Raw genomic sequence first — 12097 nt, forward strand, 5'->3', positions numbered from 1 at the left:
CAGGTACTTACCGGGCACGGATGTTTCGGTAAGTAAGCCTCTGCTGGGCTAAGAACACCTCTCCCTTTGACGAGAAGACGTTTGGAGCATATTCTACCATGCTACTCCAATGCGGGTTGGTGATTTCGTTGTTTCGTTTTTCGTTTCGTTGAAATTAGACACATGCAGGTTTCCTCACGTTGTTTTCCTTTACCGCCGAGCACAAGATAGTCTCGACAATAACATTATAATAGTTGCATTTTTGGAACATTGCGTTTAATTGAAACCACCACATAGAGGTAATAAGTGTCAACCAGATCTACGGAAGAGTTTATTGTAGTGTGAGTGAACATCTTAACAAATATTATAAAGAGGTAATATTAGTTTGTGGTTGTAGAGAATAAACTCCGGAAATATAGTCCAATTTAAAAAAAATCACTGTTGGAAAATTACGTTATTTTTAGATACTATAAGGGTATAAGTTATATATACATATATATTATATAATTCGTTTATCTTCTAAAATACAAGCGACATCTAGATCCAGACGTATTTACTTTAAACTCTAAGATAACTTAACTAACTTAGATATAGCATGAAGATGTTTCATGATATCTCACTAGATGGCGCTTTTATGTATTTTGTACTGATTTATAAAATAAATATCCCAAATATAATATGGTATTGAGAAAATGTCTGAATTCAAACAATCAAAATTTAAATTTTTAACAAAATAACCTTTGTGAAAAGTGTGAGTTGTCTATTTTAAGCGACTTGTTTTTGTCACAATTATGTATGTCAGAGTAGCTTCTCCCGACTTGTTTTTAAAAAACATGACGTCAGCATTGCTGAAATCCAAACCCATTCGTTAATGTCAGGGTTTGGATTTCCTCTCCATACCAGCGGACGTTCAGCTTCTTATAACAAAAATGGGTGGGGGCACTATTCACTCAGTATAACACCTATTTATGGACGGTAAAATATGTCAAACTAATTTAACGTCTCAAAATTCACTTATTTAAGAAAAACACGTGCCCGGAAATTATTATCTTAATTAAAAACTGTTTGATGTTCTATATGTTTCCAAAAATCTTAATTATATAACGTAAACTGTGTATATTTCACGGATATCGACTTTCCAATATGGTGTATATTAAACAATTTCATAGCAATTCCATCTGTATGATTATATATTATTATTTATTTTTTTATTATGCAACAATTCTCAATTTTGCTTATAATCGGGTGATATGGGAATTGTAAGTGAGCTGAACTAGGCTTTAAGTCCTAAGCATTGTATGACAATTATTTTATGTATTACTAGGTACACACACCGGGTTCACAAAACAATAAGGGTCGACGTACAACTTTAACATAAAATAACCATAAAAATAAAATATCTTGTACTTTTGCAAAGTGGAAATTCTAATTTTTTTTTAATCACTCTGTTTATTGATTAAAATATTATTAAAATCCGTTGTGTATTTTAAAAAATATATGCGTGCAGACAGAATATATGGGAAGCGACTTTATTTCATATTATGTAGAGATCCATTCGGTAGAACCTACTAGTCAGCCTGGTCATGTTCATATTTATTTTCATTCGAGGTAATTTATTTTTAGCTATTTTAATGTTAACTGCTTCGTTAGAAAAATAGGTGCTGCTATGATATATTGTTAAATTGGTGCATTAAACGGCTTACTTAGCTTTTTTTAATTTTTAACACAAAGCTCAATAAGTACTTCCTTTAAATCTAACAAAAAAGATAAAATAATTTAATATGTTTAGGTTGAATTATGTTATTCGTAAAATGTAAAGTATTAAGGAAAATCATATAGCTATACATAAATATTAAACCAGTTTGGCAACTGATTCATTAAGTTTTGAGCTGTCAAGTTTGACAGTTGCTTAAGTCGATAAGATATAGGCCGGAATGATTCCATTTATTTTATTGTTTTTTTTTATCGATTCATGTCACGGTTTAGCTGATTTCAATTCAAGAGCCAGAAATATTAGTATAGGATTAGTATATTATGTTAATTCCGACCACGTTATCATTGCACCTTTTACTGTATGGAGTTTGATGGCAGCAGCTGCTTTGGGGACTTCCGGCAATTCAAGTAAGGAAATATCAAGAGCACTGCTTTTACCGAAAAACAACACTGAATTTCTGACTAATTATTCAATCTTAAAAAAAAAAAATTTCGGCGAAAAATCTGATGGCGTGGATCTCGATTTTGGTAGTTTCATTTTTATTAATGAAGATTTGAGTATCTTATCATTGTTCCGAGAAACGATGGTGACGTATTTCGGAGCAACGATCAAAGTATTAGACTTTGGATATCCAAATACAGCTCGAATAGCAAACACATATATACAATTAATACACCCAAACACAAAAAGAGTTTTTAAACAGAATGATTTTAAAGATGCAACAATGATCATAAATAATGTAATATATTTTAACGGCAAATGGAAATCGCCTTTTAATGCATCTCACACAAAAGAAAAGATTCATTACAAAAAAAACATATCTTATAGAGAAAACGTGATGCATCAAAGGTTAAAGTTGCCCTATTCAAACATGGACTCCATGAACGCTAATATTACAGAATTAGCGTTTGGTGATGATGACAAATTCTGTTTACTACTGATCATACCGAATCGTGATACAGATATCAAGGAAGTTTATCGTAAGTTCAATCACGTATCACTTAAAGACGTATTCGATAAACTTCAAAGTGATGTGAATAAATTCGGTTTAAGGGATATAGATTTGTCCTTGCCGAGTTTCAGAATAAAAAGCAGCGTACTTTTGAATGAACCGCTTAATTATTTTGGAATTTTCGATTCGTTTGAACCTGAATCAGATAATTTTAGGGGCATAACAAAGGAAGGAATATACATTTCATCCGTTGAACAAAGAGCCGTTATATCTTGTACAGAGTCAGGAGTTATAGCAAGTGCAACAACAATAGGTCTTGATTATAATTATATTCCTGAGTTAGAAACTGAACAACCTTTTATATTCTTCATAGTAGAGAAATCAACCCAAACTATATTATTTGGTGGATTTTATTCTAAAACAGGTTTGGACGATACATTGTGACCTTAATAGATTTTTTAATTTCGTGTTAGCTAAATGTAATTTGCAAATAAACACTTACCTGAGTCAATCGTGGTGTCTTTTTTTAATTTTTATCATATCCTATGTGTAGAAAGAGACTACTGTACTATCGTTCATGGATATATATCTGCTACACGGGAAATCTTGTAAATTAGTTACTGACCTTTAAAAGATGAGTAGGCTCTCTTTTCGAAGGTTCCCAAGTCGTATCGATTCGAAAAAAAAATGTTTGTATAATCATTTTAAATTGCCGAGATAATCCAATGGTTAGAGCAGCTGGGGTTAGAATGTGAGGAAATCTCCATGTCTCAATAAATTAAATGTTGGTTATATAGAATAGTAAAGTGATTTCCGAGAAACATTCAAAACTGATAAGCGGTCCATACGTGCAGAGATACCAATAATAGATGTAAATAACATCAGTTGTAATATTTAATATATTTATGTAATCTGTCTACTTCGGAATATGTCAAATTAGCAAAATTTGTACAAAAACTAATTATAAATAAATATATGAAATAAACATATTATTTTCCAATTAAATTTCAATAATTTTAATAATTAAGGAATCATTTAATATTATTACATTAAAAAATATTATATTCCGTGTAAATTGTTTTATTAAATTGGCAACACTAGTACATGGTTATATTTTAATGCTGCGATAAAATGTAGACATTTTTTTTTAAATATTAGGTATTAGAACGTTGATGTAATATAAATCTCAAATAGATTTTGAAGAAATAACTGATTACGAGTATAAGACGCTATTTTATTTGATTGCTGACGCTTGTTGGGTTCTTTTTTTGAATGTGACAACACAAGCTGAGACGAAATCAAGGTTATTATACATAGTATACGAGGGAAACAGGTTATCAAGTGTCAGTGACTTTGTTTTGGTGTAAACTCATAAGGAAAATCATTTGAATTATCGTGCTTTGTGATTGACTAGAATTAAATTAATAACTATATATTATAAAGGTAAGATATTTTTTATATTTAATTTGTAAAAAAGATTAAATTGAGGAAATAAAAATATAATCTTATTACTAGTTAGATTTAAAAAAAATATTTACATCCATATTTAATAGAGTAAATAGTTAGTTATAATAATAATTCAATCTCCTTCTACGTCCTTCTCAACTTTGGAATTAATTACCTTTAGCTTTAATAGGCGCTCAATCACTATCCGTTTTTAAAAAATATGATTAAATGCTTTTATTTGTCGCTTTAATATATTTAAAGTTACGTGTGTATTGTGTGTGTATACACAACTTGTGTGTAGAGCCGAGATGGCCTTCGGGATGTATGGATTTCGGGTTCAAACCCAGGCAGGCACCACTGTATTTTCATGTGCTTAATTTGTGTTTATAATTCATCCCGTGCTCGGCGGTAAAGGAAAACATCGTGACGAAACCTGCATGTGTCTAATTTCAAGTAAATTCTGCCACATGTGTATTCCACCAAATCGCATTGGAGCAGCGTGGTGGAATATGCTCCAAACCTTCTCCTCAAGGGAGGGAAGGCCTTAGCCCAGCAGTGGGAAATTTACAGGCTGCTAATATAATGTATATATATTGTGTATTATTATACACCAAAATAAAAAAGGGTAGACCCCTTTCCACATTTATTTTACGATCGGTACTCGGCCTAAAGTCGTCTGGAAGAGATCGCTGCTTTAGCGATAAGGCCGTCTGTTGCACCTCGTGTAATTTTGTTTAATCCAAAAGTGAAAATTAGTTTAAAAAAATAATATATAATTAAAATGAATAAATAAATTATGAACAATATTTTTATATTATTTAAATGATTTTTCCAGGTTCTAGAATCTTAAATATGAAACAGGAGCTGATTTATGTTTTTATAACACTTTTACTAAATGTAAATGCTGATAACGATTCAGGATGGACCTTCATCGGTAATCCGATTCTTCTCGTTCGTCCCTGCAATGGTTCTGATATATCAGTTTCATTTGAACCAGGGGTGGCTCCAGAAGAGGAAAATTCTTACACTGTATTTATAGAAAAGAAATTTCCACAAAGTTCGAGAATATTATTGAAATTTGATGCAGATGCGAGCGTTACATTGGTGAATATTTTATCTTATATCGTAATTTTGCTATTTATTGAAAAATGTCTAAGCCATGTTTTTATTTCAACAAAGAAAAATGTAAACTATAATTATTTGTATTGCTGTGTATTTATTTGGTGGTAGGGCTTAGTTCATGACCAACTGGGTAGGTACCACCTTCTATATATTTTCTACTGCTTAACAGCAGTACTCAGTATTGTTGTATTCCGGTTTGACGGTGAGTGAGCCAGTGTAACTACAGTCACAAGGAACATAATATCTTAATATTATGTTCCTCGTGACTGATAGTTACCAACTTTTTGTACTAAGGTACCCAAAGTTGGTGACGAACTGGCGATGTAAGAAATGATAAATATTTCTTACCACGACATTGTTAATGTGGCGGTGGTGATAAGTAACCATCGGTTGGTCCATCTGTACCTATATTATAAAAAATATGTGCTCCTTATTTGACGATGAGCAAGTTAGGAAAATAACATCTTATATTATATGCTTGTTGCTTACAACGATATATGAAAAAGTTTCTTATAGTGTCAGTGCCGATTTGTCTTCAAACGGACACCATATATTTAAAAAATTAGATGAAATATTGTTAGAAATAAAGGTTATTATTTGTCCAATGTCATGCTAACGCTTCATGCTTTAATATTAATACTTATCGGTATAAACGCAGATCAAGTAGTTACAACCAAATAACTACTGACTGAGTTTTGTCAGATTTTTCTCGATAGTCGAAAACCGGAATTGTTAATAACTTGACGTGAGACTGTGAAGGCATATTTATAATATAACGATTCAAAAGTTCACGTAACCGACTTAAATTAAGTATCGTATTAACTGAAATGTTTGATTGTTGTTGATCACATATAAAAAAATTGTTGATTGTTTTTGCATTTAGAACACATATCACCTACAAAGGATCATTTAAAAGCGTCAAAAATATCAATTATGTTTTTTATTTTAGTCTAGTATGATCACCATCCCCACAGATATTGGTGCTGTAGGAAACATAGACCATTCCTTAGAATGCCAATGTGCAGCATATCCATTATGCCCATAATAACACTGGCTCACTCATCTTTCAATCACGAATACCACGAAAATCATTATAAGTTTGGCGGTAGAATATGTGCTCAGTGAACTTACCCAGTAGTGCTCACCCAGACAGGCTTGCACAAAGCCTTAACACCAAGATAATTTTGTCGTGACAATTAAAACTTTTGGGTACTCAAATTCTCAAAAGCGCGCAGTAATTAGATAAAATTAGTAGGTAGTTAACTCCTGTCCGTAAAATTGTGTGGGATTGCCGTTCTATCGGACCATTAGAATAAAATCGAAATGAGCCGATTTTTTTTCGACCGTAATACACTTTGATGCTTCGCATGAGTCCTGCAACTAGGGATGCACCTATTTAAACGTAAACTTGTTCTTAATTGTAACTAAGCTAAATGTCCGTTTTCCCTGATATCCGATAACAGTCACGTGTTTCATTATAATTATTTCTAAGACTTAATATGACATACAAGAACAAGAAATTCACGCTCGACACTCCAACATTCCTTATTTAAACTACGTGAAACTGTTAAACACAACTAGATTGATATGAATACAGTATCCAAAATGCATTGTCGTTGGGTATAAATTAATATATATTAATTTTATAGTTTTAATTTTTTTCAGTAAGGCATTGCATAAAAACAATAATTTATTAGAATAGATTGCATCACAAGTATTTCTGGAGTAAAGTTTACCGTCAACATCTCTCTCCATTCAAAATTTGAAACTGACGCAAATACCTAAAAATAATAATCCAGCCTATTAACTTTTTTTACAGAAAGATCGAAATTTTGCAAGAATAAGCACAAGTAAATTTGAAAGCAATACATTCGATATAGTTTTTTTTAAGGAACATAACGGTATTAGTTTCATTGTCAAAGGTCTAACTCCTGGAACAGTTCCGTACTTTACAAGTGTCAAAATTAATTCAAAGGAATACTGCAAAATACCACTCGGGGTAAGTGTACTCGGTACTCGGTAGTGTTATATAATTAAGGTCCACTAAAAGTTATATTTATTTAATTTTGCACATAAGGATTTGTTTCATAACTTAATGAGATGCAAATCTGTCAGTAAATAAAAAAAAATATCTAAGGGGTGTGTATGGTGTCTCCGACAAAAAAATGTAAAAGCCAGACACTAAAGGCGATTTTTTTGGTAAATAAATAATTTACAATCTCATACATTATGTATTTTTTATTTCAATTTACTATGTTTTTATTTAAATATTATTAGGGATTTTTAGATCAGTATATATCAGGATACCAAGATCACGCTGAAAGTGCAAGTAGAGAACCAGCGACGAGCTGTGGACGACGTAAAGTAGGCCACACTGAACTGATAGTGAGTGCTGCACCAACGAAACCTGGAGATTGGCCATGGCATGTGGCTTTGTACAAACTAGAGCGCTCGTCTATTAAATACATTTGCGGTGGAACCCTCATCTCTGAGAACTTTGTATTAACAGGTACTGTTATAATTAGGTCTTAAATGATGTGTCATATCTATATGTAATGTCGATTTGAAGAGAAGAGTGACATACAGACAAATCAGGTCGGGCAAATTTTTATAGATATTTATTGTATATCTAGATCAAAATAGTTGTGGTACTACCCGGATCGCTCCATCCACTAGTCAATGGACTTCCCGGGTCGATAGTGTTGCGTCAGTGCGGTTTGCATATTTTTCAATCACGACACGTCATTGACGATGCCAGGTCCACAGACATTCTGACCGGATTGAAATTGTGTAATACATACACACGTAAAGACGAATACTGTGGGAGAGCAAGACTACCTTAATATGTATACTATAATAACGTTACATAACGAGGAAAAAATATAATGACATGAATGTTAAGAAATGGAGAAACATTTTAATGTCTTGCATTGAAGAAGAAAAATAAATTCCGGGTGGAACGATAGGCTTTAATAATAGATAGAGAGAAAAATAGACGATTTTTTTAATCAATTAAATTATCTTAAAACTTCATCGGTGCGGTGTATTATTATATTTAATATTCATTCAACATTCTGTTTAAATTGGTGTTAATATTATCAAAATTTTCTTATTTGAATATTACTTTACATGTATATTAACCATTTTGGACAAAAATAGACTGATACTTTTGTTTTTGTGTTTAATTTCACAAAGAATTTCACCGCTTAACTTTTTAAACATTCGGTCTAGAAATATTTAAAAAATCTCAAAATGTAAACAAACTGTTACAGTTTGAATACTTGACTCTACATAATAAATGTTGTGCAAACAATCTGTTTCTCTAAAAGTTTCACTTTAAGATTTAATAAAATACTAACGTTCGTTTGAAATCGTTACAGCTGCACATTGTACTTCTTCGAGAGGCGTAAAGCTATTACCAGAAGTATTGAGCGTCGTCCTTGGAAAATACAATTTAATAGGTGGCGATATTGGAACTCAAGAAAGAGAAGTAGGTTTATAAGGACATTTTTATAGTATTTTGTCTAACATAATAACACAATCTCTTTGTATGAAATTCCTCAGTAATTTCGATAAATTAATTCTACCTAGATTAGTTTGATAGAAATATACAATTAATTGATTTAATTGTTATATTGATTAAAACATAATTTATTTTTGACAATTGCTAATAAGGAGCCCAGATGGCCCACTGTCTATAACACATACATCTTAATACCTAAAGCTGTGGATTCAAACCTGAGCTTGTACCACTGACTCCGGTGTACAGTGCTTGTGCTTGATTCGTATCTATAACTTATCTTGCGCTAAGCAATGAAGGAAAACATCATGTCCAAACTAGCACTAGAGCCCCAAACTTTATCCTCAATAGAAAAGGAGCCTTGACGCAACAGTATGAACACATGCCGTTGAAACTACAATAAAATTTAACGATTTTTTTCTTGATTTCTCATAATAAGGTCCATCAAATAATCCTTCACGACCAGTTTGAACACAGACATCTAGATCACGACATTGCTTTGATCAAATTGAAAACAGAAGCTGTTTTTAATGATTACGTCCAACCAGCCTGCTTATGGTACGATAAAGCTCAGGAGAAATTACCTACAAATGAAGTTTTAGGAACGGTAAATATTATTAAGCTTTTAACATGTATATAAGGTTTTCCCCTCCTGTCTGTTTGTAATCTTATTCTTATCTGTAAATAATCTTCATTTTCAGTTTATATATATTTTCGTACAGCAATTTTTCTTAAATTTAGTATCTATTTTTTAGTTTTGTACTTATCATCAGGTGGCCCTTCACACGTCTACCCATTAATGTTATACTTAAAAGTACGTTGGTTGGTAGGTAAAAGAGAAAAATCTGTCACATCACAAATTTTTCACTAAAAAACCACAAAATCACCTAGATTTGAGTTTATTTGTATTAGATACTTCATATCCGTTTATCAAACTAATACTAAAACGTGTGAATGTTAATACTGTATTTCGAATTTTATAGATCGTGGGATGGGGATTCGATATTAAAGATTCGTTATCACATCAGTTAAATCAAGCTTCAATGCCGATTGTATCAGAGAACACCTGCATAAAGAGCAATCCTCTCTTCTACGCAACTGTCCTCAACGAAAATAAATTCTGCGCTGGTTATAGAAACGGTAAGTCTAAGTTTTCTTCTTTGTTTAAATTGTTTTATAGACACTTTGTTGTGACTTGTCCGAAATATCGTAACCTTCTTTATGTTAATCCGAATGTAATATTGTTGGAGTTCCAATTATTCAATTTTGACTGATAAGCAGATTGGCTCACCTATGTTATTTGTATCCTGTACAAAATCTGTATGATCCTTAACACACCGCTGAATGCTGTGCGCAGTATTTTAAAGTTACTGACAAACATGTCAGTAACTTTATAATTTTCTTAAGTAACTCCTAATTGCAGCAATTTTTATATTGTCATCTTTATTAAAAAAAACAAAGAGAACTTTTTTTTTTATTTTTTATTTTATTTTTATTTTTATTTAATAAGTACACTAACAATATACATATTAATTGATGGTTTACACAACATCAAAAAAAAGAAAATCAACTTCTGATATGTACATCGATTACAAGTGTACATAACATTCACAGTGTATGGTGTCAACATGTAAAATAAAGTTTAAATTAAGTTGAAACTAAAATATATTATACAATTTTAAAAAAGATTATTGGCCTATGCTATTTTTAATACCATTATACAAAAAAATGCAGTACATTTATGAGAAGGTAGATATTATTTTATATTAGCAATGCCAGGGATACAGATAAGCTGCTTCCCTGCAATATATATATATATATTGCAGGGAAGCAGCTTATCTGTATCCCTGGCATATATATATATATATATATATATATATATATATATATATATATATATATATATATATATATATATATATATATATATATATATATATAAATATATAAGGACATAACACTGAGGAAGAAAGAACATTTCACAATTTTAACGTGCAAGGAATAACTGTCCTCTGTTAACATTCGGTGCTGGATTTGCCTATTGACGTGAAAAGTGTTAATATATAATTTAATTATATATTTATATTACAGGAACATCTGCGTGTAATGGTGATAGTGGGAGCGCTTTCCAAGTATTTGTACCAGATGTACCAAAGGATACAAATAAAACGAACGGAGCCTGGTTCGTTCGAGGCATCGTCTCACTCACCGTGTCAAGGACCGACGCGGCGATATGTGATCCAGAATACTATGTAGTGTTTACTGACGTGGGAAAATACATTCATTGGATAAACAAGAACATGAAAAAAAATTGACAAGTGGTTATCTGGAGATGGCGTATTCATTGGCGCGTTGAGAAATGTTAACCGTACCTACATCTTCGATACTCCACCAAACTCAGTGACCAAGAAATTATTTGTACCTGTAATTATTGCACCAGCTTATTCGTACTAGTCTTACAGTCTACGTACGAGTCTTAAGCGTACTAGTCACTACGTGTAGCTATTTAGTGGTAGAATTTTACTTGCACAATACCCGACCAAATAATTATTCAACTTTTTTTTTAAATCAATATATTATCTTACAATAGACTTGTCGTTAATTAATCACAATTTAAGCCGCCATATTGACTTTTCTGATTGGCTGTCCAATTTTAAACGAAATATTGTAAAACTAGTCGACGTAAGGTATAATATTGTAACATTTGTTAACCGCTTTAAAGATATGATGAGCTCAATTCGTCTGTATTATCTCGTAGACGTTTTTATGTTCGTCATATAATATGATTTTGATTTTTTTTGTATTGGTTCAGGATAGTTATTTTATTGATAGACATTGTCAAGTTTGTAATGAAGCATACTAGAGTGTTTAAGTTGGTTCTTATTTCAGTGTATAAAAAAATATTTTAATAAATATATATATATGTAGATAAAATTTATCTTGCTTATTCTGCTTTATTTCTATTTCATAAATAGAATAATAGCGATAAAAAGGGGAAATGCTTGCTACCATTCCATGCGATCAAGATTTAAACAGTAACTATTGTTTAATTCATATTTTTATATTTTTAAGGACTTAATTTTAATATTTTTTATGTATATAAAGATTTTTTTGTGCATTAACAGATTATCTACTCAATGGGTACCACTAAATGATGAAGGATCTTACTTATAAAAATTAGTATTGTTTTGTTAAACACTTTCTCTCTTTCTGTCATCATGGTTTAGCTATTCAAAGAAAGAAGACAGGTATTATTTAATCAATTACCCCTCTTACAAAATTTGAAGTTAAAGCCGTAAGTGCTTAATTGTGTCATGTTTATTACATTTATGTACCCTATTTCAATGGAAGAAATATTAAGCAT

General features: G+C 31.3%; 2 protein-coding genes across 2 annotated transcripts; both read left to right on the forward strand.

Annotated features, from left to right (window-relative positions):
- The first annotated feature begins 1881 nt into the window (after positions 1 to 1881).
- LOC125072761 (ovalbumin-related protein X-like) lies at positions 1882 to 3156 on the forward strand. Its single transcript, XM_047683444.1, has one exon. It carries the CDS (start codon positions 1914 to 1916, stop codon positions 3087 to 3089), a length of 1176 nt encoding a protein of 391 aa, XP_047539400.1. The 5' UTR covers positions 1882 to 1913; the 3' UTR covers positions 3090 to 3156.
- An 822-nt stretch (positions 3157 to 3978) lies between these two features.
- LOC125072627 (elastase-1-like) lies at positions 3979 to 11967 on the forward strand. The gene is made up of 8 exons (XM_047683267.1): positions 3979 to 4088; positions 4927 to 5195; positions 7033 to 7212; positions 7491 to 7722; positions 8594 to 8703; positions 9173 to 9340; positions 9717 to 9873; positions 10825 to 11967. The coding sequence occupies exons 2-8, from the start codon at positions 4944 to 4946 to the stop codon at positions 11046 to 11048; spliced, it is 1323 nt and encodes a 440-aa protein (XP_047539223.1). The 5' UTR covers positions 3979 to 4088; positions 4927 to 4943; the 3' UTR covers positions 11049 to 11967.
- Positions 11968 to 12097: the final 130 nt, after the last annotated feature.

Source organism: Vanessa atalanta, chromosome 22 (assembly GCF_905147765.1).
Source record: "Vanessa atalanta chromosome 22, ilVanAtal1.2, whole genome shotgun sequence".
Lineage (NCBI taxonomy): Eukaryota > Metazoa > Arthropoda > Insecta > Lepidoptera > Nymphalidae > Vanessa > Vanessa atalanta.

Coding starts and splice junctions, on each gene's coding strand:
- LOC125072761 (XM_047683444.1), top strand. CDS start 1,914: ATGATTCCATTTATTTTATTGTTTTTTTTTATCGATTCATGTCACGGT.
- LOC125072627 (XM_047683267.1), top strand. CDS start 4,944: ATGAAACAGGAGCTGATTTATGTTTTTATAACACTTTTACTAAATGTA. Junction 5,196..7,032: donor CAGATGCGAGCGTTACATTG/GTGAATATTTTA, acceptor CTTTTTTTACAG/AAAGATCGAAATTTTGCAAG. Junction 7,213..7,490: donor ACTGCAAAATACCACTCGGG/GTAAGTGTACTC, acceptor AAATATTATTAG/GGATTTTTAGATCAGTATAT.